This window comes from Pollachius pollachius (assembly GCF_949987615.1).
Source record: "Pollachius pollachius genome assembly, chromosome: 4".
NCBI lineage: Eukaryota > Metazoa > Chordata > Actinopteri > Gadiformes > Gadidae > Pollachius > Pollachius pollachius.
Genome location: NC_136937.1, coordinates 30,310,276 through 30,335,450, shown reverse-complemented (window position 1 = coordinate 30,335,450; position 25,175 = coordinate 30,310,276). Strand labels below are relative to the sequence as shown.

General features: G+C 52.1%; 1 protein-coding gene across 3 annotated transcripts; it reads right to left on the bottom strand.

Moving 5' to 3' along the window:
• Positions 1–1,360: 1,360 nt before the first annotated feature.
• On the bottom strand, positions 1,361–25,175 carry zc3h13 (zinc finger CCCH-type containing 13). Of its 3 annotated transcripts, none has more exons than XM_079735384.1 (20): positions 25,036–25,175; positions 24,096–24,269; positions 22,728–22,831; positions 22,155–22,263; positions 21,153–21,264; positions 20,053–20,282; positions 19,570–19,718; positions 18,485–18,691; positions 17,809–17,979; positions 16,485–16,834; positions 14,275–14,751; positions 13,318–13,575; positions 11,113–11,554; positions 10,388–10,587; positions 8,686–9,993; positions 5,475–6,221; positions 4,506–4,649; positions 3,165–3,365; positions 2,552–2,715; positions 1,361–2,109 (listed from the first exon to the last, which is right to left on the bottom strand). In XM_079735384.1, the coding sequence occupies exons 2-20, from the start codon at positions 24,258–24,260 to the stop codon at positions 1,801–1,803; spliced, it is 5,847 nt and encodes a 1,948-aa protein (XP_079591510.1). In that variant the 5' UTR covers positions 24,261–24,269; positions 25,036–25,175; the 3' UTR covers positions 1,361–1,800. The 3 variants fall into 3 exon arrangements, with proteins under 3 accessions (XP_079591510.1, XP_079591512.1, XP_079591511.1); XM_079735386.1 differs by having other exon boundaries at positions 10,475–10,587; XM_079735385.1 differs by having other exon boundaries at positions 21,153–21,261.

Sequence of the window (25,175 nt, the reverse complement as noted above, 5' to 3'; positions counted from 1 at the left end):
TCGGTCCGTTTTGAATGCTCTCCGCAGGAACAGAAGAAAGCTTAGTTCCTACTACAAAATGTTAACATGCAAAGCGAAATACAGTGCAATTGAATTACCATTCTTCACCATAGAAGACGTTCGTATTGATAAAAAATATATATTTAAAGGAATTTATATTTATGTATCGACCATTTATATTTCAAACTGTAAAACTCGGGACACTAGGGCAAGATCTTCTTTCTCTACCTGTATTATTCCTTCTCGAACTTTATAGCTACTTGCATATTAGTTTAATTTTCTGTACTATATGACTGGTTTCAGAAGAAACACTTTATATATTCCCAAACACACCGCATTCCCAAATCAGGCCTCTTGGTTAATTTGTGCTAAAAATAAATTAAGGCATACAGATATTACTTAGGAACCTTGACTACATTTTAAATACAAACCAATAAATTATACAGTATCACTTTTGAAAACATGGTTTCCCTAATAAAAGTATATATTGACGTACATTTAAAAAAATAATTCATGATTTATTCCAAGTTATTAAAAAACGGTCAAAAAGGCAAGGCTTTGTAATAACCATTGGATTATGATTGACAAAGAAATCGTGTCTTTACTGTACAAACGCCACCTTGATGCCAGTGATGATCTAACTGATGGGCCAGTTTATCATCTTTCCACTCTAAGATTCTTTCCCCAGGTCAGTGTCTCTTCCTGCTAAGCATGCAATACCTGCTGCCCAATCACTCACAACTTTGTCCAGGGCCACCATGATGTACTGAGGAAATCAAGGTTTACTATCTAATCCCTCTTTAATGTGTTCATTCACGTTTCTCAGGCACCAAAAAGCAATACATTTCAGTGCTCATAGGTGCGATGAATAATGCTCAGTTTTTCCTAGTAGGGTGTTTGGTTGATATGTTGGAGGTGGTGGCGGTGGCTCTTTACTGGAAGATCCAAAATGGCAACACTGGCATAGAGTAGTCCGCCCCACCGTCTCTACTGGGGGGTGTGGGGGGTTCAGCCATCTTGGCTCTTTTGCAAAGACATTGCCAAGCCATTCATAATAAACACATTAGAAAAGCACATAGGGACAAGCAGCTAGTATGAATAATGGTAAGACAATAATACATTCAGGCAGAGAATGGCTTGCCAGTGCTTATTTGAGGGGAACACTGAAGTTCACCCGGATACTCTTGTTCATGGGTTCATTCATCAGTTCAACAAAGACCATAATACTTATATGAAGCTCATCTTTCCATAGTGTAAACAAAAACGCACACCCACACTGCAGGACCTCATTATCAGCGGAGGTGAACATCATATTCCAACGTCATTTCACATAAAGCAAGAACCCGATGCCAAAAAACACTCAAACAACTAACCATTTTAATGCACAGATTAAGTATCCAATGCACAACACAGAGAGACACAGAAAACAGATCATTTCGCACGGCAAGAGATGCGTGCACTTGGGTTTCTAAAACCTATAAAATCTCCTGAATTACAACACGAATCCTCCGCCACTCCTCTCGCCGTAGTTCAATGTACAAGACCTCCACACAGGCCCCAAGTCTCATGGCTCAGCTAACGCTGGACTCTCGGCCACACACAAAATGAAAAAAGTTATAAGCACTGACTGTAAATAGCTCACAAAACACGTCGTTTTGCAATGCGATTAATAAAAACAAAACAAACAAAGAGCCTATGTGACAAAGCTATCGCTTGCGGGTGTGTCGGCGAATTGGCCACACACACAGACACATAGAAACGAAAAAAAACGATCAGAAACTAAAAAGGCGTCTTATTGGTTCAGGAAACGGACACCTCCGTCGGCACGGCGCCCTGTTTGCTGCTGCCGGCCGCCGCCGCCTCAGCGGCCTCGGGTGGGGTCTGTGGCGGTGAGGTGGAGGCGTCTGTGGCTGCCGGAGGCGGAGCACCTCCGTCAGCCTTGTCGGTCGGGGTGACGGCGGTCGTTGGGGTGGTGTGGGTCGGGGTGGTGGTGGTGGTGGTGGCGGCGGTGGTCTGGGCGGACATGCTCCTCCGGAAGAGACGCATGCTGAGCTGCATGAGCTCCGTGTCCAGGCCGGGGGTCACAGGGTACAACTGCTTGATCAGACCCTGGGGGGGGGGGGGGGGGGGGGGGGGGGGGGGGGGGGGGGCAGAGGGGGGAGGAGTTAGGAAGCACAGGGGTGGGAAGCGACGTGGAAACGTTCTCTTTCTGATTAGCGTCTGTCCGTGTGTGTGTCCCTGTGTGTGTGTGTGTGTGTGTGTGTCCCTGTGTGTGTGTGTGTGTGTCCCTGTGTGTGTGTGTGTGTTAGCGTGTGTCCTTCGTTCAAAGAAGAGTGATCAATTATATACATGTTCATAAAGGTATATTCACACAACCCATCACAGTTGGCGGGCTGCTACTTTACGCAAATGCAACGTTGACAACAAAGCTGAAACCGAACCCGCGCCAACCTTACTGAACACGCCAGTCACAAATATAAACACACGCGCAGGGTTTCATTCGCTCAGCTCACGAGCCGTCCTGTCATTGGTGGAAGCTGACCACCCCCACCTTGTCGTTTTTCAGCAGCTGCCGGCGGATGGCGAAGTCCCGCCGGGCACACAGGGCCTTGCAGCAGGGGCCCAGGTTGCTTAGCAACCCCGCCCTCTCCACCCGCCGGTTGAGGGCGGCCATGTTGAGGGCCCCCAGGTCGTGTTCGAAGAGCTTGTCGGCGTCTGGAGGGGAGGAAGGGCACCGCGTTAGCGACCGCGTCACAACACTGCCGCGCGCCACGCTAGTAGTTGTAGCATTAATCCGTTTAGCGCTCACGTGGGTGCCTTAAGCCATGGCCTGAGGCACAACAGTTACCTTAGTTCGTAAATCTACCGTAAATGTTCGGTGGATATAATTATTTTGTTGATGGAGGGTTTGGGGGGGGTGTTGTTGCGGCGCTCTTTCACAGGCGGACCATTTACGCTCATTTTCATGCAGGCTGTCAGACTGTTGCCCTGACAGCCTGATCTATACACGGAGGTTTCGATGATTTTATACTTTTGTATAATATAAAAATTAATAAAAACAAAAGGAAGCAGTTGGAAACCCTGGCCATCAAGGTTCAACCCAACCGACCCGAACCGCAGCCAAGCAACGACTAGAACGACTAGCATCCGCCCCCCCCGGGTACCTTTGGGGTCCTCCAGCTCGGCGCGGCAGACCTCTCGGACCTGCTCCAGGAGCCGGGGCCCGGCCAGCCGCTTGGAGATGCCCGCCCGGAGCAGTACGGCCCCCGGGGTGAAGCGCAGCAGAGCGGCCCCCGCCGCCCGAGCCTCAGCCTTCTGCTTGGGCATCAGGCTGGACCAGTCCACGTCGATCACGTCCAGGGGCCCTGGGACGCACAGGGAGGGGGTCAGGGATCAGACACTGGGAGGACTGGCTCATCACAGGCTAGGGGTTAGGGACCGGAATAACTCATTCTTTGTTGGTTAAGGGTTAGTGACTGGAAGGTCTAATTAATGATAGGTTAGGGGTTAGAGAATAACTCATTCATTATTGGTTAAAGGTAAGTGACTGTAAGGTCTAATTAATGATAGGTTAGGGGTTAGAGAATAACTCATTCATTATTGGTTAAAGGTAAGTGACTGTAAGGTCTAATTAATTATAGGTTAGGGGTTAGAGAATAACTCATTCATTATTGGTTAAAGGTTAGTGACTGGAAGGTCTAATTAATTATAGGTTAGGGGTTAGAGAATAACTCATTCATTATTGGTTAAAGGTTAGTGACTGTAAGGTCTAATTAATGATAGGTTAAAGGTTAGTGACTGGAAGAGCTAATTAATTATAGGTTAGGGGTTGGAGACTAGAATAACTCATTAATTATTGGTTAAAGGTTAGTGACTGGAAGGTCTAATTAATGATAGGTTAGGGGTTAAAGACTGGTTGGAATAATTAATTATAGGTTAGGGGTGAGATACTGCTAGGACAAATTAATTATAGGTTAGGGGCTAGACACTGGTAGGAGTAATTAATTACAGGTCAGGGATAAGAGACTGGTAGGACTAATCAATTAAGGGCAAGGGGTTAGACACTGATAGAATAAATTAATTATAGGTAAGGGGTTTAAAGACACTGGGATAACTAATTAGTAAGAGGTTAGGGGCTAGACACTGATAGAATAAATTAATTATAGGTAAGGGGTTTAAAGACACTGGGATAACTAATTAGTAAGAGGTTAGGGGCTAGACACTGGTAGGAGTAATTCATTATAGGTCAGGGGTAAGAGACTGGTAGGACTAATCAATAAGGGCGAGGGGTTAGACACTGAAAGAATAAATTAATTATAGGTTAGGGGTTTAAAGACACTGGGATAAGTAATTAGAAAGAGGTTAGGGGCTAGACACTGGTAGGAATAATTCATTACAGGTCAGGGATAAGAGACTTGTAGGACTAATCAATTATAGGTTAGGGGTTTGAAGACACTGGGATAACCTATTCGTCATCGGTTAGCGGTTGGTGGTTAGCTGTCTACCTGTGATCTTCTCGTCGTCCTGTTGGTCCTCTTTCTTCTGGCTGCCGGCCAGGATCTCGTCCAGCTCGTCGTCACTGATTGGCTCGTACTCCTCGCCCCCGGAGACCACCGATTGGCTGTCGTCTTCCTTGGGGTCATCGTCCCCTGTGGGAAGCAAACGAGGCGTGGCTGTTAGAACAGACGCCACCTTTGAGCCATACTGGGAGGAAACCATTCAAAGATGCACTTGAATCCAAAGCCATTGATTGAATTCAGAGTTCACATACTTAAAGGGAAGGTAGGGGTTCAGGGGGCAGACATTTAGGATTGAACCCAGAACCTTTATCTGGAGATTCAACAATATCGAGTAAGTGTGAACTGTCTAATTCAATTTAATTAATTCTTTGATGGTTTAAATTGAAGGTATTCCAAGAGCAAAAAATAGACAGAATCGTGATTCAAAAATGTGATATAAACTACTGAGCCCAGGTAGCCGGTTAGGTATGTAGCTAGACAGACGCGTGTTGCATCCGATACATTGCTAAGATAAATTCATTTCAGGGGGGATTTATTGATCATTGTCTGACTATTAAGACAACAACAACAACAACAAATGGGGCCAAAAAAATCCTCCTAAAATAAATTGGCCTTCCCCAGCTTTAAACCTGCATCAGGTTCAGATCCAGAGGAGCGAGTATCTCAAGTAAATGGAAGAAATGGACTAGCTTCATTAAGGAACTAGGTGGCGCTACGCAATCAGGATACGCTTTAAGCAATCAAAGAAAACGGGTACAAAACCTAATTTATACTGGTGTGCCCCCTTTCTGTTGTTCCTGTTATTGTACTTCTATTGTGTGTATGTCTTTAAAAACGTGAAGAGTTAAAAGGAAAAGAAAGAAAAGAGAAAACCTGCATCTGGCTCGACTCGTTTCTTAAGAGTGCCCCGCCCCCCCCTCCATTAGCCCCGCCCCTGAACCACTGAGGTCCTACCGTCCACGCTGTCGGCCCTGTCCGCCGCCGCCTCCCCGCCCCCGGGCTGGTGGCTGTTCCCGGGCTTCTCCCCCTCGCCGCTGAAGGCCTCCCGGGGCAGCAGGGGCTCGTACTCGGGCCGGTCGGGCCGCGTCATCATCATCATGCCCTCGCCGCGCCCCGGCGCCCGCGGGTCTCCGTGCGGTGGCATCTCCATCATCATCATCATCATGCGGTCGCGCTCCCTGTCGCCGCCGCCGCCGCCGCCGCCGCCGCCGCCGCCGCGGGCGTCCCTCTCCCTCTCCCTCTCCCTCTCCCGCTCGTGCTGCTGGATCAGCCCCTCGGGCAGCAGGCGCTCCCGTTCCCGGAGCTCCCTGAGGAGGGGCTCCCGACCCGGGCGCATCAGCAGGGGCTCGCGGCCGCGGCCGGGTGGCCCGTGGGGGGCCAGGCCCGGGCCCGGCCAGTCACGGTCCCAGTCGCGGGGGTTCTGGTGGGGGGGGAGGGGCGCCTGGCCCAGTAGAGGCTGCTGTTGGGGGGGGAGGAGCTGCTGCTGCTGCTGGAGGAGGAGGAGGACCGGCAGTGGGGGCTGCTGGGACAGCAGGGGCTGCTGGGAGGCCGGGGGCCGGAGCTCCTTGCGGTCGAAGGCCTCGCGCTCGCCGGCGCCGCGCTCGCGGCTGTCGTAGGAGCCGGCGCGCGAGCGCGAGCGGCCCTGGCGCTCCGAGTCCGGGGAGCTGCGGCGGGAGCTGTGGCTGCGGGAGTCCTGGCGGTCTGAAGGGGGGGGGGGGGATAAACGGCCGGGTTAGAGGACGGTTGGAACGCGGCCGCGTTAGAGGCGGTTGGAGCGCGGCCGGGTTAGAGGCGGTTGGAGCGCGGCCGGGTTAGAGGCGGTTGGAGCGCGGCCGGGTTAGAGGCGGTTGGAACGCGGCCGGGTTAGAGGCGGTTGGAGCGCGGCCGGGTAAGAGACGGTTGGAACGCGGCCGGGTTAGAGGCGGTTGGAGCGCGGCCGGGTAAGAGGCGGTTGGAGCGCGGCCGGGTAAGAGGCGGTTGGAACGCGGCCGGGTAAGAGGCGGTTGGAACGCGGCCGGGTTAGAGGCGGTTGGAACGCGGCCGGGTTAGAGGCGGTTGGAGTGCGGCCGGGTAGGAGACGGTTGGAGCGCGGCCGGGTTGGAGGGGGTTGGAGCGCGGCCGGGTTAGAGACGGTTGGAACGCGGCCGGGTTAGAGGCGGTTGGAACGCGGCCGGGTTAGAGGACGGTTGGAACGCGGCCGGGTTAGAGGCGGTTGGAGCGCGGCCGGGTTAGAGGCGGTTGGAACGCGGCCGGGTAAGAGGCGGTTGGAACGCGGCCGGGTTAGAGGCGGTTGGAACGCGGCCGGGTTAGAGGCGGTTGGAGCGCGGCCGGGTAAGAGGCGGTTGGAACGCGGCCGGGTAAGAGGCGGTTGGAACGCGGCCGGGTAAGACACGGTTGGAACGCGGCCGGGTTAGAGGCGGTTGGAACGCGGCCGGGTTAGAGGCGGTTGGAGCGCGGCCGGGTTAGAGGCGGTTGGAGCGCGGCCGGGTAAGAGACGGTTGGAACGCGGCCGGGTTAGAGGCGGTTGGAGCGCGGCCGGGTTAGAGGCGGTTGGAACGCGGCCGGGTTAGAGGCGGTTGGAGCGCGGCCGGCTTAGAGGCGGTTGGACCGCGGCCGGGTTAGAGGCGGTTGGAACGCGGCCGGGTTAGAGGCGGTTGGACCGCGGCCGTGTTACAGGCGGTTGGAGCGCGGCCGGCTTAGAGGCGGTTGGAACGCGGCCGGGTAAGAGACGGTTGGAACGCGGCCGGATGAAAGTCTTATATAGTAATAGACTAAGACTTATAAGACAGGAGATGAAAACACCCCAGTTTTCACAACTTTAAACCGGCCCAAGTTAAGGCTGACCGAGTTTGAACTTGGTTACAAACTAATGCACACTATGGAAAATAAGTTGTTGTGGCAGCATTTGGTGAAAGGACGTCAAAAAAGTGTGTGGGCAGTCAAAACAACATTACCTTTTTTTCTCTAAGTCTTTCTAAATCTAAGCTGTTATTTTTCTAGTGCCTGCGTTATACATTTTTCTATATTGCCCCATCGACCGATCGACTACAGCCCTATTGATAAAACTGAAGGGCGTAGAATGCGGTGTTACGAAAGCTTAAACGCTGCATCATCATTTCACGTCCATCTTAAAGGTTGTATCAGCGATGATGGGTGACGTCGCTTCTGTTGGTATTTGAAGCGAGATCCCAAACCAACAGAGCCAGTAGCCCCTCTCTTCCGTGTTTCGTGCATCCAGTGAAAACTATCCTGAACGCAGCGCTAAACCCCGCAACACCAGTGATTGGTTGGAATACTATTTATTTGGGTTTTGAGTGGTTGGTAATACCATTTGTTTTTGTGTACGATCTCGGAGCACAGGCTGACTACAGAGACGCTTCTTTTGACGGCCTGCTCATGGGTCAGGCAGCTGGCGCATCGTGAGGAAAGATCGGACGAATGTGATCATTAATGTTTCGGCCTAGAAATGTGATACAACCTTTAATGAATACACGTCTATAATGAAGCGTAAGTTTGAGCCTTTTGCCCTTCCATTATAGTGAGTGAGAGTGAATAAAGAGTGAGTGAGAGTGAAGTGAGAGTGAAGTAAGAGTGAGTGAGAGTGAATTAAGAGTGAGTTAGAGTGAATGAAGAGTGAGTGGGAGTGAATTAAGAGTGAGTGAGAGTGCGTGAGAGTGAAGTAAGAGTGAGTGAGAGTGAATGAAGAGTGAGTGGGAGTGAATTTAGAGTGAGTGAGAGTGAAGTAAGAGAGAGTGAGAGTGAAGTGAAAGTGAAGTGAGAGTGAGTTGAGAGCGAAGTAAGAGTGAGTGAGAGTGAGTGAAGTGTGACTGAGAGTGAGTGAGTGAGTTTGAGAGAGTGAGAGTGAGTGAGTGAGAGTGAGTGAGTGAGTGAGTGAGTGAGTGAGTGAGTGAGTGAGTGAGTGAGTGAGTGAGTGAGTGAGTGAGTGAGTGAGTGAGTGAGTGCGTGCGTGCGTGCGTGAGTGTGAGTGAGAGTGAGAGAGTGAGAGTGAGTGAGTGTGAGAGTGAGTGAGAGAGAGAGTGAGAAAGTGAGAGAGTGAGAGTGAGAGTGATTGAGTGCGTGCGTGCGTGAGTGTGAGAGAGTGAGAGTGTGAGTGTGAGAGTGAGTGAGAGAGTGAGAGAGTGAGAGAGTGAGAGAGTGAGGTCACCTGAGGACGTGCTGCGGCCGGGCTCCCCCCTCCTCAGCTGGTCGATGCGGGACTTCCTCTCAGCGAACGGGTGCTCCGCCGCCCCCGCCCTCTCCCGCTCCCGGTCCCGGGAGGAGGGGGCCCCCTGCATGCGTCCGCGGCGGCCTCCCCCGGGCCGGGGCCCCTGGGGGTCCTCCCGCCCCGCCGGCTCCCCGGAGGGCGAGCGGAGGCGGCGCGAGGAAGGGGGGGCCCGGTTCTGGAGCCCGCCCCCGACGCCCCGGGGCCCCTCGGGGAGGGGCTTGCGCAGCAGGGGCTGGGACATGAGGGGCTGGGGGGGCAGGGTGGGCAGCAGCAGGTGGGGGGGCTCCTGGGGCAGCAGGGGGGCGATGGGGGGGGCCGCGTTGCCCCGCTCCCGCTCCCGGCCGCGCCGGGGGCCGCCGCCCCTGCGGAGCGGCTCCACCGGGGCCCGCTCGGCCGGGGGCCCCCGGTCCGAGCGGGGGGGCGCCGTCTCCGCGGCTCCCCCGCCTCCTCCTCCTCCCACCTCCTCGTCCGACCAGTCGCTGAAGTTGGCGTCCATCTTGGGCGGCGGGGCGGGCGGCGCGCTGGCCCCGGGGCCGCGGGGGTCCGGCCTCAGGGAGGGCGGCGGGGTGCGGGGCCCCCGCCGGCGCTTGCCCGGGGGCGGGGGGGCGTCGTCCTCGGCCGAGCCCTCGGAGTCCGCCGCCCCGCCGCCGCGGGGGCGCTTGGTCTTCCTCTCGGCCTTCTTCTTCGCCCCTTTGCGCGGCGAGTGCTGCAGCGGCGAGGGCAGGGCGGCGGGGGGCGGGGCTTCGGCGGCGGCGGGGGGCGGGGCCTGGGCGGGGGGGTCGGCGGCGTCCCGGCCGGGCGCCTCTTCGTCCTTGCGGCCGCCGCTCTTCTTCTGGCCCTTCCGCGCCGACTTGCCCTTCTTCTTGTTGTTGTTGTTGTTCTCCTGGGAGCCGGCTGAGTCGCGGTCGTCGCCCGCGGCAACGGGGGTGCTGGCGGCGGCGGCGGCGGCGGCTGCCGGGGGAGGGGGGCTGGGGTCCCGCGGCGGGTCCCTCCCGCGGCCGCGGGAGTCGGAGCGGGCGCCGTCCGACGGGCCGCGCCCGCGCTCGCCGCCGCCGCCGCCGCGGGGCTCCGGGTCGTCGTGGCGACCGCGGCCCTCCCTCTTCTCGGCTCCGCCCCCTCCCCGGCGGTCCTCCTCCTTCCAGCGGCCGGGCTTGTCGTCGGAGGAAGTGGGCGTGGCCCGGGGCGGCGTGCGCAGCAGAGGCTCATGGGGCCGCACCACCTGGCTCAGGAGGCGGTGCTTATCTCCGCCTGGACACACACACACACACACACACACACACACACGCACACGCACACGCACATGCTCAGATTTCAACAATCGTGCCGGATCATTCAAGTCATTCTATACTTTTATGAACGTGTGAGTTAATACCACTACTTATTGCCACCCTACAGTGAGGTAAAGAAACTGATCCCTTACACCTCACACAACGTCACCCCAGAGTAACGGTGGTCAATAATCAATAATCACAAATACTAATTCTAAAAAAACTAAAATACTGTATATATATATATATATATATATATATATTCACGGCACCGTCCCTTTAAGAGCGGTGCGTTGCGTTAAAACGTGTGCGTTCCAAATGCATGGCGTGTCCCTTGTCATTTCATTGGTTCCCTAATAAAGATTGTTCCCTACTGTCGGAGGTAGGAGGCGGGAACACTGGGTTTGGTAGGAGGGGCTGTGGGTGGAGCTTGGCCTGCCCCCGGCCAATGGGGCGCTCACTTTTCTCCTCGGCGCTGTTGTAGCCGTCGCTGTCGGCGGGGCTGGCCTCGCGCGCCGCCCGCTTGGGGGAGGGCCGCGGGCTGGGGGTGTTCTCGCCGCGGTGCCGCTTACGGCTGCAGCGGGGGGAAAAAAAGATGGCAACGTTAGTGTTCACGTGACGACTGTCTTTGTCCGATTTATTTTCCGATCTGGGGGATATTATGTCAAAGTAAGGAAAGTAGCCGATTCCTTACACCTTCTTCACCGCATTTCGGAAAAACTATATTTTCTAATGAGTTTACTTTCCGATAAGAACTGACGATCTATTTGGTCGTTGAAAACATGCAATTTTATATAACTGAGGAATCGTCTTGATCATCTGATCTTCCGTGCCTGCAGTTCAGTTTAGCAATTATCTTCCGGGCTATGAGTGGATTATATCAGAGGAAGGTTAGCCATTGGTTGGGGGGCTACTAAATAAAAACACATGCCCGTCTTAATAAGTAAATGCATTTAAAAAAAAAAAACAAGCATCATAACCACTCCGGTTACAGCCTGATCCGGGCAGCGAAATGGAACACGGTCACATGACCAGGACGATCCTGTTGCTAGGCTACGCGACCACGACCGAGGGTGGGGCGGTAACCGTGGACACGTGCCTGGCCTTGCGGTCGTCGTGGGACTCCCTCGCCGCTCTCTCCTCCCGCGGCTCCTCTCGGCGTTCCCGGCGCTCCTTCTCCCGCTCCTCCCACTCCCGCTGCCGGTCTCTCTCGCGCTGCTCTCTCTCCCGCTCCCTCTCCCGGCGCTCCCTCTCGCGCTCCTCCTGCTCGCGCTCCCTCTCGCGCTCCCGTTTCTCCCGCTCCCGTTCCCGCTCTCTCTCGCGCTCCCTGTCTCGCTCCCGGGTGCGTTCCCGCTCGGCCTCGCGCTCCTTCTCCTTCTCCCGCTCCCGCTCCTTCTCCCGCTCGCGTTCCCGCTCCTTCTCCCTCTCCCTCTCGCGCTCCCGGTCGCGGTTGCGGTCTTCCCGGCGGTCCTCCCCCCGGTCGCCGCGGCGTTCCTCGCGCTCCGGCTCCTGGTGTCGGCTCGGGGAAGCCGCCCTCTGATCTGGGAACAGGGAGAGAAACACAGCCCGGGTCACTTCATGCTCTCTCTTTTCCGGTTCATCTGAGAGAACGACTATGGTGGGGTTCATGGCTGTGGGGGGGGTTGACGGGTTGAACCCCTCCCTAGCGAAGGGGAGACACAGAGCCCGGTCAGAGGGCGTTAACGAGCTCCAAATTCTTGAAATGAGTGAACGGTCACTGATTCCCTTTTAAAGTGGCGTTCCCAAAGCCTTTCATGTGAATCCATATGTGTTAGGGCACCGCCGATGGCCGATTGAGGAAGCCCTTGCATTTGCATTTACATTTACATTGAGGGCATTTAGCAGACGCTTTTATCCAAAGCGACTTACAATAAGTGCATTTGTTACAATAAGTACATTTGTCATAAGAAGTTAAACAATATATCGCTGTCGGTACAGTAAAGATGTTCATAGAACCAAGTGCAAGTATTACAATCGCTAGGCTAACCCATTCACCCAACCCATTCTACCTACAGTAGCTGCTACACAATTAAGTACCTTGAATAAGTGCAATGTGCAAGTGCCAGGACATACAACATTCAATGGTGGCTGTGCATTGGTTTCTATGCAGAGTCGAGGTGAACTCTGCACAGGTGAGTTTTGAGTCTTTTGCGAAAGCTGGTGAGCGACTCTGCGATCCTGACATCAGTAGGGAGCTCGTTCCACCACTGAGGTCCCAAAACAGAGAAAAGTTGTGACTTTGCTGATCGACCTTTGCTTGCTGTTAGCGATGGCGGTACCAGACGTCCAGCTGAGGTAGTTGAGCGGAGGGATCGAGCTGGGGTGTGTGGCTTTACTAATGCTTGGAGGTAGGCAGGGGCAGTTCCATCGACTGCCTTGTATGCCGGTACCATCATCTTGAATCTGATGCGAGCAGTATTATACAGTATTATATAATGTTACGAACTACCACTGCTACCGCTTATTGACAGGGGGGCCGCCAAAGAGAACAGAACGGATATCTTGAGGCGACCGCCTTAAAGGGGACACGTCACACCACCGGGTGTGAGTGTGATCAGCCATTACAAGCAGGTTTGAAAATGGGCAGCATTGGGACATCACAGGTGGGCGTGTCCACCTAGACGTGTGCTGGATGGATCAGCCTACCGGCCGACCCAGTGGACTGTAGCAAACGTTGCTCATCTATCCGTCACACGTCTAGGTAGACACGCCCACCTGTGATGTCACAAGGCTGCACATTTTGAAAACGGCTTGTGATGGCTAATCACACTCACACCTGGTGGTATGATGTGTCCCCTTTAAATGACCGGGACTCGGCTCAACATCGCAACTCAATGACAGCGTTCATTGTTTTAAGTATGAAACACGTTTGTGAAGTTAAATGTTTATATTTAAATGTAATTAAATTGTCCCTTATCACAAATATGGTAATAAACAAAAGTGTACCGTTTAACTAATGACCACTCTGGTTTCTTCAGGCTTCAGCAGTATCAAATGATACATCGTGATTAATATCAAAAGAATAATCGGGATAATAATCTTTGCAGTATCACCCAGCCCTAGGGTTGAATATTAATAAGAACAACACTTAAAGGGCTCAATATTTTAAGTGAATAACAGGATTCCACCACCCCTTCATTTCACCAAACCAAAAACATACATACTTGATACCTCATTCCATATTTGATCCCCTTTTTAAAATCGTTTTACAACGTCAAAGTTTCAACTTTACAAGCCAACCCTCGACAGTTCAGCTCCGGGCTCAGCGGCCGCCAGGTCCTACCTCTCTCCCGGGTCTCCCGGCGGTCCCGCTCCCCGCTGGCTCCTCCTCCTCCTCCTCGCCGTTCGTAAGCCTCCCCCCGGCGGTCTCCGCCCTCGTAGCGGTCCCCCCGCTCCGCCGGCCGGTCGGAGCCCCTGTCGGGGGCCCGCTCCGCGGCGGCGCTGGTGCGCTCCGTGCTGCGCTCCCGGGCCGAGCCGCTCCGGGACTCCCAGCTGTCGTGGCTGCCCTCGGGCTGGGCGCCGCGGGACGTCCTGTTGGAGCCTGGGGGGAAGAAAGGATTAACTCCCTGAGGACTTAAGGCTTGACCACATTTAAAACAGGATGAAGGCTTTTATGTTAGCATTAGCTTCCTGCTAAACCCTAAATACTTTTTACTTTGCTTTTGTTTTCTTTTACTTATCCGTTTTATTTTCTGAAAGTTTCTATGTGAAGCCCTTTGGGTCAGCCTGGTGTATAAAAAGGTGCATAATGAGGTTGCCTTGCCTAATGTTAAAAAGGGCTAATGTCATTATGTTCTTTGTGAGGAATATAATATTGAATATAAAAATATTTTTTTTCAACTTATGAATTTTATATGAATTGGTTGCACTGGATAAGATAATTTTGTAGGATCTTATTTCAAATGAAAGAAATTTATGTAGTATATTTTTGTAATATTTTTTTATTTATATAAGTATTTCTTAAATTATTTGTATATACATATATATATTCAATATATTTTGTAGGATTACATTTTGAAATTCAGAATTTTTTTGTTATACTTTTGTGATAAAGTGCGGTTTGAACTAAAATGTAAATTTTTTATCTTAAGACGGTTTGATTAAAAGCATTAAAAACAAATGCTTTAAACCAAACAGTCTTAATATGAAATATTTATTATATTTTCAACCGCACTTTATAACCTGTAAACCTTTAAACCCGGGAACGCCCCAAACCCCGAGAACACAACCGGAATCTCACTTTTCTCTGCGGCGGCGGGAGCGTCGGCGGTCCGGCCGCGGCCCCGCCCGTTCCTCTCCGCCCGGGCTTCGGTATTCCGGCTCTCCCCTCTCCCCTCGGCCTTCCCGTCCCCGCGGGCCGCCTCCTCCCGCCCTCCATGGCCCCTCCCGTAGCCCCTCTCCTCCTGGGCCGGCTCCTCCTTGCGCTCCGGCCTCTCCTTCTCCCGCTCCTTCTCGCGCTCCTTGTCCCGCTCCCGGTCCCGGCGCTCCAGGGACTCCCTGGCCGAGCGGGGGTCCGGTCGGGTCTCCCTCGTCTCCTTGGCGTCCCGGGCGTGCTCCCGGGTCGACTCCCGGGTCGACTCCCGGCCGCGGTCGCCACGCCCGTCCCGGCGCTCCCGCGGTTGCTCCCGGCTCTCCCGGTCGTCCCGGGACGAGCTCTGCTCCGGCTCGTAGTCCCGCTCGTCCCGGCTGGAGTCCTTGTCCCGCTTGCCGCGGCTCTCTAGGGGACCAAGGGGGAAGACAAGAGTGACGAGAGACCAGAGAGACACGGAGAGACCACAAGCACACCAAGTGACCAGAGACAGAGTGACAGACTGACCAGAGACAGAGTGACCAGAGACAGAGTGACCAGAGACAGAGTGACAGAGTGACCAGAGACAGAGTGACAGAGTGACCAGAGACAGAGTGACCAGAGACAGAGTGACCAGAGACAGAGTGACAGAGTGACCAGAGACAGAGTGACCAGAGACAGAGTGACCAGAGACAGAGTGACAGAGTGACCAGAGAGACAGAGTGACCACAGACAGAGAGACCAGAGACAGAGTGACAGAGTGACCAGAGACAGAGTGACCAGAGACAGAGTGACCAGAGACAGAGTGACAGAGTGCTCTCTAGGGGACCAAGGGGGAAGACAAGAGTGACTAGAGACCAGAGAGACACGGAGAGACCACAAGCACACCAAGTGACCAGAGACAGAGTGAACAGAGTGACCAGAGACAGAGTGACAGAGTGACCAGAGACAGAGTGACAGACTGACCAGAGACAGAGTGACCAGAGACAGAGTGACCAGAGACAGAGTAACAGAGTGACCAGAGACAGAGTGACAGAGTGACCAGAGACAGAGTGACAGACTGACCAGAGACAGAGTGACCAGAGACAGAGTGACCAGAGACAGAGTAACAGAGTGACCAGAGACAGAGTGACCAGAGACAGAGTAACAGAGTGACCAGAGACAGAGTGACCAGAGACAGAGTGACCAGAGACAGAGTGACCAGAGAGACAGAGTGACCACAGACAGAGAGAACAGAGACAGAGTGACAGAGTGACCAGAGACAGAGTGACCAGAGACAGAGTGAACAGAGACAGAGTGACCAGAGACAGAGACACTGAGTGACAGAGTGACCAGAGACAGAGTGACAGAGACAGAGTGACAGAGTGACCAGAGACACAGAGTGACAGAGTGAACAGAGACAGAGTGACAGAGTGACAAGACTCAGAGTGACCAGAGACACAGAGTGACCAAAGACACTGAGTGACAGAGCGACCAGAGACAGAGTGACCAGAGACAGAGCGACCAGAGACAGAGCGACCAGAGACAGAGTGACCAGAGACAGAGTGACCAGAGACAGAGTGACCAGAGACACTGAGTGACAGAGTGAACAGAGATAGAGTGACAGAGTGACCAGAGACAGAGTGACAGAGTGACCAGAGACAGAGTGACAGAGTGACCAGAGACAGAGTGACAGAGTGACCAGAGACAGAGTGAGCAGAGACAGAGTGAGCAGAGAGATAGAGTGACAGAGTGACCAGAGACAGAGTGACCAGAGACAGAGTGAGCAGAGAGATAGAGTGACAGAGTGACCAGAGACAGAGTGACCAGAGACAGAGTGACCAGAGACACTGAGTGACAGAGTGAACAGAGATAGAGTGACAGAGTGACCAGAGACAGAGTGACAGAGTGACCAGAGACAGAGTGACAGAGTGACCAGAGACAGAGTGACCAGAGACAGAGTGACAGAGTGACCAGAGACAGAGTGAGCAGAGACAGAGTGAGCAGAGAGATAGAGTGACAGAGTGACCAGAGACAGAGTGACCAGAGACAGAGTGAGCAGAGAGATAGAGTGACAGAGTGACCAGAGACAGAGTGAGCAGAGTGACCAGAGAAAAAGAGTGACCAGAGAGAACTTTTTTTCTGTCTACGACAAAAAAAGTAAACAACCCCCGCGTGCTTACCGTCTCTCCTCTTGTCAGAGGGCGGGGGGCTCCGCTCCCGCTCCCCGCGGCCACGCTCCTGGCGGCGCCCGGGGCTGGCGCGCTCGCCGCGGCGGTGCGGCGGCGAGGCGTAGGGCGGCGACCGCGAGCGCCTGGAGGCGGAGCCCGGGGGCGTGGCGCTGCCGGCCCCTCTGCCGGGGGCGGCGGCGGCGGCGGCGGCGTCCCGGTGGTAACCGGGGGAGACGGAGGCGCGGCGGCGGGCCCGGGGGGAGGGCGAGTGGCGCTGGGCGGAGGAGCCCGAGTGGGAGGAGGGGGAGTGTTGCCGGGGAGGGGTGGGGGTGTGCCGGTGGCGGGAGGGGGGAGACGGAGACCTGGGGGGGGGGGGGAGGAGGACGTTAGGACACTGTAGCACATGTGCACGGTGTCGGAGTGGATGGATCTCGATTTTAGCTTAAACTAATTTAATTAAACTAATATAATCGATTTTTAGATTTTTTTTAATTTTTTTATTAAATGTTTTATACAAAGAACAGCTGGATACATTTCTGTGCATTCATTTGATTCGAACATTTTCTTTGCGACCATTTTGTGTATTTTTTTAAGACAAAATTTCTAATTTCTCAGTTACAAAGTGTTTTTGGGAGAGACGTGCCGAATAAACACATCACGTTTTCAAACTCAAAAATAATCCTTTGAATAACCGTGATTTCAATCTTGACCAAAACAATCGTGATTATGATTTTTTCCATAATCGAGCAGCCCTAGAAGAGCCCGACAACATCGACAGTAGCAGCGGGGGGGGTGTCCACAGCAGACTATGTTCCCACTCTTTATCGTTTTAATTGCTTTATTGAACTTCAGAATTCTTGCACGTGTGAGATGGTAAATGGCGCAAACCGACGCCGATTCCTTTAGCTGCTCTGCATGGTTTCCTGCGCTGCCCTGGCCTTTGGTTTTTACATTTCACGCCGACCAACTTTACAGTTTGGTTTCGTTTTGTGATACAGATGTTTATTTTATTTTCCCTTTCTTTGATATAACTCTGCGTTTCCTGAATTGAGCATCTGACGCCGTCATTTCAGGGATCAATCAATTTCTGTCGATCACTCTTCCTAGTTGTTTTAGAAACACATCTCCTCCCATATCATCTGCCCTCAGACTCAGCTGTAATTTGCTTTGAATCAAATCTTTATTCTAAATGACGTATGTTATAAAAAAAAAAAACCTGTAGACTTTCAACCAATCAGAAGCAGCCTCCTCTGCTCATCGTCCAATAGGTGCGGCTGATGTTCTGCCGTTAAGCGGTCCACCTCTGGGGGGGTGCGATTGAGGGGGCCGTACTGACCTGCGTGGGGATGAGGCCGGGCCGGAGGTCTTGTGGGACGAGGTCTTGATGGGGGAGGCGGACTTCTTCCTGGAGGGGGGGGTGGGGTCCCTCATGGGGGACGACAGGCTTCCGGAACGTTCCTCCGAGGCGGCCGAGCGCTTGGCCTTGTGGGAGCTGTCGGATCGGTCCCTGGGGACGGTTTGAAAATAATCTGTTGATCTTTCGATAGAAAAGGTATCAATATAGAGAACTACATTTAAAATGATACCACGAGACGTTTGTTTTTTATTCGTGTCGAAATAGGGGGTTCATTTACACCTTAAAACAAAAATGGCAGACTATGAACACATCAATGTACACATCAAACTACATAATGTCGACGTCACATCAAGGATGAGTGACCAGCTTGTGTTTTTAAATGCTTATTGTTTATTTTACAGGGCTAAGTATTCCGTCGGTCCTCTGCAGCAAAGATTAACCTCAGAGATGGGTCACGGCATCGAAAAGTAAAAAAAATAAGTTTCCGACGTTTCGGACGACAGTTCGGATTCGGTCCGCCTCCAAAATGTCGGATACCACGAATCTGCTTCCTGACGAAAAATAGCAATATACGGGTTCAACCGAGAACCCCCCCCCCCCCCAGACCTACACCCCCCTAGGCTCCGACCCCCAGCCCGCCCACCCCCAGACCTACCTCCTCTTTTCCTTCTTCTCCTTGTGCTTCTCGGCGTCCCGCCCCCGGTCCTTGCCCTCCTTGGGGGGCTTGTCCTCGGCCAGCTTCTCCTTGTTCTTGTGCTTCCCCTTGTGCTTCTTGCCCGGCGCGGGGCCCTCGGCGGGGGCCGGCGGCAGCGGGCTGGGCGTGCGGGGCCCCTTCTTCTTGCTGTGGCCCCCCTTCGACGACCTGGGAGCGAGGGAGAGGGCCGAGCGGCGAGTGACGTCACACAGAGGCGGAGCCGTGATCTCTCTTTCTGGGTCTCATCCTATGAGTCTCACCCTTTTTGGGTCTGATTCTATGAGTCTCACTCTTTTTGGGTCTGAATCTATGAGTCTCACTCTTTTTGGGTCTCACCCTATGAGTCTCACTCTTTTTGGGTCTGATGCTATGAGTCTCACCCTTTATGGGTCTGAATCTATGAGTCTCACTCTTTTTGGGTCTCACCCTATGAGTCTCACTCTTTTTGGGTCTGATGCTATGAGTCTCACCCTTTATGGGTCTGAATCTATGAGTCTCACTCTTTTTGGGTCTCACCCTATGAGTCTCACTCTTTTTGGGTCTGATTCGATGAGTCTCACCCTTCTTCGGTCTGATTCTATGAGTCTCACCCTTTTTGGGTCTGATTTGATGAGTCTCACCCTTTTTGGGTCTGATTCTATGAGTCTCACCCTTTTTGGGTCTGAATCTATGAGTCTCACTCTTTTTGGGTCTAATTATTTGAGTCTCACCCTTTTTGGGTCTCATCCTATGAGTCACACTCTTTTTGGGTCTCACCCTATGAGTCTCACTCTTTTTGGGTCTCACCCTATGAGTCTCACTCTTTATGGGTCTGATTCTATGAGTCTCACTCTTTTTGGTTCTGATTCTATGAGTCTCACCCTTCTTGGGTCTGATTCGATGAGTCTCACTCTTTTGGGGTCTTTTGGGGTCTGATTCGATGAGTCTCACTCTTTTTGGGGTTTTGCATCTTCACAACTGAACACACTCCACCCAAGCCCCTTTAGGACCAAAGGCTTCAGCCGGATCAACCAAAGCCTAACGACGTGAGGCCAGGGACCCCTCACCTGGTGGAGTCGGAGAGAGGGGAGGCCCCCGACGCCTTCTTCTCCTTCTTCCCGGAGCCGGGGCCCTTGGAGGAGCCCTTGTGTTTGGGGGAGCCGCTGGACTTCCTGGAGGCAGGGGAGTCTTTGGAGCTGGAACGCTCAGGAGAGGCCTGGGGGGGGGAGGGGATGTATAGCCGGCTGATGGATCATGATACCCCGCTTTACTTAACAAAAATGATACAACTAATGTAAAACTAGATTTACATTTGCAAAACATTGGCGGGTTCATGTAAATCTTCTGATGACAAAGCAAAGATAAACTTCAGATTGTGTTTAATTTAGTGTTACATGTACCGTTTGTATACGTGTTGATTATTTAGCATCTGAACCGTTTGTATGGTTATATTCCCCGTCCTTTGCTGCTGTAGCGCCAGATATCCCCTCTGGGGGGAGTAAGTGTCATCGTATGTGATCCGTGCCTTCTCCCTCTCTCTCTGTTGGTACCTTGGTGGTGGTGGTGCTGGGGTTGCTGGTTCGAGTCTTGGAGGTGGCGGCGGTGGAGGAGCTGGTGGTGGTGGTGGAGGCCGCCACCTCCTCCTTCTCCTTCTTCTTCTTGATGACGATCTCCTCCCTCTTCTCGTGGTTCTCCTGCTCCAGCTTGAGGAGCTCACGCTGGATCTTCTGCCGCTTCATCTCCAGCGAGAGTTCGTAGTCGTAGTCCCCGACGTCAGAGTCTGGAACGCACGGAAAAACGGTTGGAACGTATCACTTTAAGAACCCGTTACAAAAGCAAGCTGAGGTCGAACGTATCCCTTTAAGAAGTTCAGCTGCGGTCGAACATATCCCTTTAAGAAGTTCAGCTGCGGTCGAACACATTCCTTTAGGAACACAGCCAAGCCGAGGTCTAACGTATCCCTTTAAGAACACAGTCAAGCCGGGTCTAACGTATCCCTTTAAGAAGTCGAGCTGCGGTCTAACGTATCCCTTTAAGAAGTTTAGCAGCGGTCTAACGTATCCCTTTAAGAACACAGTCAAGCCGGGTCTAACGTATCCCATTAAGAAGTCGAGCTGCGGTCTAACGTATCCCTTTAAGAAGTTTAGCAGCGGTGTAACGTATCCCTTTAAGAAGTAGAGCTGCAGTCTAACGTATCCCTTTAAGAAGTCGAGCTGCGGTCTATCATATCCCTTTAAGAAGTAGAGCTGTGGTCTAACGTATCCCTTTACGAAGTCGAGCTGCGGTCTATCGTATTCCTTTAAGAAGTCGAGCTGCGGTCTAACGTATCCCTTTAAGAAGTTTAGCAGCGATCTAACGTATCCCTTTAAGAACACAGTCAAGCCGGGTCTAACGTATCCCTTTAAGAAGTTTAGCAGCGATCTAACGTATCCCTTTAAGAACACGTTACAATCATCTAGCCATGTCAAATTTTTATTTTCCGGACAATCAACAACTATATGTTCACGCACCCTTACAGACATATTATTGGGGTAGAGCAGTCTAGACTCTGGCTATCAGGGAGGGGTCTGACAGCGGTCGGGACGGACGGACGGACGGACGGACGGACTGACGGACGGACGGACGGACAGACGGACGGACGGACGCTCACCTTCGCGACTTGCTTCCCACTCGGCGGTCTCTTCCTCACTGGCGGGGGTGCGCTCCTTGGTTATCTTAATGTCCTCCTTCTCCCGGTGTCGGCCGCGGGATGAATCTCTCTGCTGGGGGGAGGGAGAAACAGGCGCTTAGGTCAGTGGTTCTCAAATGGCGGTTCGCGTACCCGTTGGGGTACTTTGGAGCACTCTGAAAATGTAAATAAGGTACAAAATAAGCACACAAAAAAAAAATATCACCCTGAGCGAGTTTTAATTCTGAAAGCTAGACAATAAGATACGCTCTGACCATCCCTTGGCGTTGTGTTTCTTTTGAGGGGAGAGATAAGCAGTTGCATGAAGCACCATGGATCTCACCAAATTGTAAGAATTTGCACCCTTTTAATGTTCATGTTTACACTGAAAAAAATAACACGCATACATGATTTATGTAAAAAAACAAAGAAGGAAATCTCTCCCAAAAATGTTTTGTGCCGGTGAAGGGGGTACTCAACTGAAAATAGATCTTAGAGGGGGTGTACTAGAGGAAAAAGTTTGAGCACAACTGGTTGAGGTGACGGACAGTGGACCGACGGGACGACTCGGGTGGGGGGGGGGAACTCACTTTAACGGAGGGGGGCGATGTGGGGGGTACTCACTTTAACGGTGGGCGATGTGGGGGTACTCTCTTTAACGGTGGTGGGCGATGTGGGGGTACTCACTGTAACGGTGGTGGGCGATGTGGGGGTACTCACTTTAACGGTGGTGGGCGATGTGGGGGTACTCTCTTTAACGGTGGTGGGCGATGTGGGGGTACTCTCTTTAACGGTGGTGGGCGATGTGGGGGTACTCACTGTAACGGTGGTGGGCGATGTGGGGGTACTCACTTTAACGGTGGTGGGCGATGTGGGGGTACTCACTTTAACGGTGGTGGGCGATGTGGGGGTACTCACTTTAACGGTGGTGGGCGATGTGGGGGTACTCTCTTTAACGGTGGTGGGCGATGTGGGGGTACTCACTTTAACGGTTGGCGATGTGGGCTCTTCTAAGTCTCTCTTCTCTGAGTCAGCATCCTGTCTCTTATTCTTCATTCTCTCCCGCAGGTCACCAGCGGGCCTCTCTGCTGACCTGGGGGGGGCACAGGGGACACGCGAAAACAGTCAGACAGTGAGGTCGCCCTAAACCAGGCGTTCGGACGGACACATCTTAACAGAACTGCCAGTAAAGTGTCTCTCCATAAACGAGTCATTCATGTTTCTACTTAACAGTCATGCCTCTTTGAAATCCATTCGGTAAATTCTCTATGAAACGGTCAGTCAGTCATGTCTCTATAAAACAGTCATGCCGTTATACTGTATATCTATAAAAAGTCATGTCAGTCTCTATTAAGCAGTCAGAAATGTCTGTCTTTATAAAAAGTCATGTCACTCTCTAAAACAGTCAGGCTGCAGTAGTGTTTCTAAAAAACAGTCCGAAGATCACATCGCCATAAAATAGTCCTTCAGTAATATCTCTTCAAGGCGTTCTGTCGGACGGTGAATCTCACAGGAGACGGTTCCTGCTCCAGAGTCGGGGCCATGAGGCGTCCTTACCGGTTGAAACTGAATCCTTTGCCTCGCGGCTGGGGGCCATGTGTGTAGCGGCACGTGGTGCCGTAGCTGCAGTTCCCAGTCTTCAACCAGTTTCTACATTGACTCTGAAACACAAACAGGCTCAGGGTCAGGTGGGCTGGAGTGAGCCAATGGGAAGCAGAGGAGTAAATGATAATTACGTTCTGTAGTATTATTATTGCACTGCACAAATAAAGAGATATGCATATTTATAAGTTGCTTCAGAATTGCCAAACAAACTACTATCAACTTGCCTCTAATGCCTCTAATGGTGGAACTTTCTCCCAAAGTCTCTCTGCCACCTACCAGGATACACAACGTAAAAAGTGTGTAAGGGGTCCGGTTTTGCCAAATACAGTACCCCCAGGAGTCGTAAATAACTACAGTTTTGACACTGATTTCCATTGCTGCAACCCAGTGAGTGAGTGACTGTGAGTGAGTAAGTGAGTGAGCAAGGGGACTCACATCAACAGCATTACACCCAGTCAATGAGAGAGTGAGTGAGTGAGTGAGTGAGTGAGTGAGTGAGTGAGTGAGTGAGCGAGTCAGTGAGTGAGTGCGAGTGAGTGAAGGTCACCACATCACCAGCATTATTCCCAGTGAGTGAGTGAGTGAGTAAGTGAGTGAAGATCACTCACATCAACAGCATTACTCCCAGTGAGTGAGTGAGTGAGTAAGTGAGTGAAGGTCACTCACATCCACAGCATTACTCCCAGTCAGTGAGTGAGTGAGTGAGTGAGTGAGTGAGTGAGTGAAGGTCACTCACATCCACAGCATTACTCCCAGTCAGTGAGTGAGTGAGTGAGTGAGTGAGTGAGTGAGTGAGTGAGCGAGCGAGCGAAGGTCACTCACATCCACAGCATTACTCCCAGTGAGTGAGTGAGTGAGTGAGTGAGTGAGTGAGGGTCACTCACATCAACAGCATTACTCCCAGTCAGTGAGTGAGTGAGTGAGTGAGCGAGCGAAGGTCACTCACATCAACAGCATTACTCCCAGTGAGTGAGTGAGTGAGTGAGTGAGTGAGTGAGGGTCACTCACATCAACAGCATTACTCCCAGTCAGTGAGTGAGTGAGTGAGTGAGCGAGCGAAGGTCACTCACATCAACAGCATTACTCCCAGTGAGTAAGTGAGTGAGTGAGTGAGTGAGTGAGTGAGTGAGTGAGTGAGTGAGTGAGGGTCACTCACATCAACAGCATTACTCCCAGTGAGTGAGTGAGTGAGTGAGTGAGTGAGTGAGTGAGTGAGTGAGTGAGTGAGTGAGTGAGGGTCACTCACATCAACAGCATTACTCCCAGTCAGTGAGTGAGTGAGTGAGTGAGTGAGTGAGTGAGTGAGTGAGGGTCACTCACATCAACAGCATTACTCCCAGTGCTTGGCCCGAGTCTCTCGAATACGCTGGGTCGGCGGGGGGGAGCGCCGGGGTTGGCGCTGGCGGTGCTGCTGCTGGCGGTGCTGCTGCTGTCGGATATGGTCTTAGAATTCTCCACTGTTACCTTCCGCCTGATCTTGGACATTCTGCAGGACTGGGAGGCGAAAACACAACCAAAAAGTAAACAAGGGAGGACGTCTAGGCAAGGCAAGACAACTTTATTGATGTAGCACTTTTCATACACAAGGCAGACTAAAAATTGCTTCAGATGGAAACATGTCATAAAATGAAAGAAAATAATAAAAGGTAAAAGAAAACAAAGGCAAAGTTTAAAAAATGCATTATAGAAAGTGAAATCAATTTAAGATTTAGCAGAAAGCGAAAGCAAACATACAATAAAATGAAGTAATAAAATAAATAAATAAGAGATAAATAAGAGAAAATAAAGGCAATGTAAAAAAATGAAAGCAATGTACTTAAGATTTAGCAGAAAGCCAATGCAAACATAAAACCTGTTACCTTATGAGAACTGATTCTACTATGCTACTATGCTTACTTAAAAAAATACTTTATTGTATATAGTTAAATATATGGGATACGGTTGGCTTTGTGTCGGATTGACAATATTATTGTTTTATTGCCTAGTAAACAATAGGTTACAATAAAAAGGTTGGCTGGTTGATTTGCCTTTGGTTACTGCGGTAGAACAGCGATGATATGCATGCAATCTTGATACGAGTGCGTACTTATAACGCAAAATATCTGGCTATGGAGAAGTTTCTGCACAACAGTATCATGCAGGACTCCGCGCATCTTGATACACTGCGGCCTACAAAGCCTGGCCCCAAAAACACACAACACACACACACACCGCTCCCAACTCACAACAACAGAGCGGATAGATTAAAAACAGGCCTCACCCAAAATATTTATTCGGTGTCGCATCTATTTGTGTCCAGTACGGGAGTTCACTTTCATGGAAAGACGAGTTTAATTCATTTGCTTCAAAGGAAGCTACGAGCAGCTCCCCTGTATGCCTTCATGTTGGCGACGGGTACGC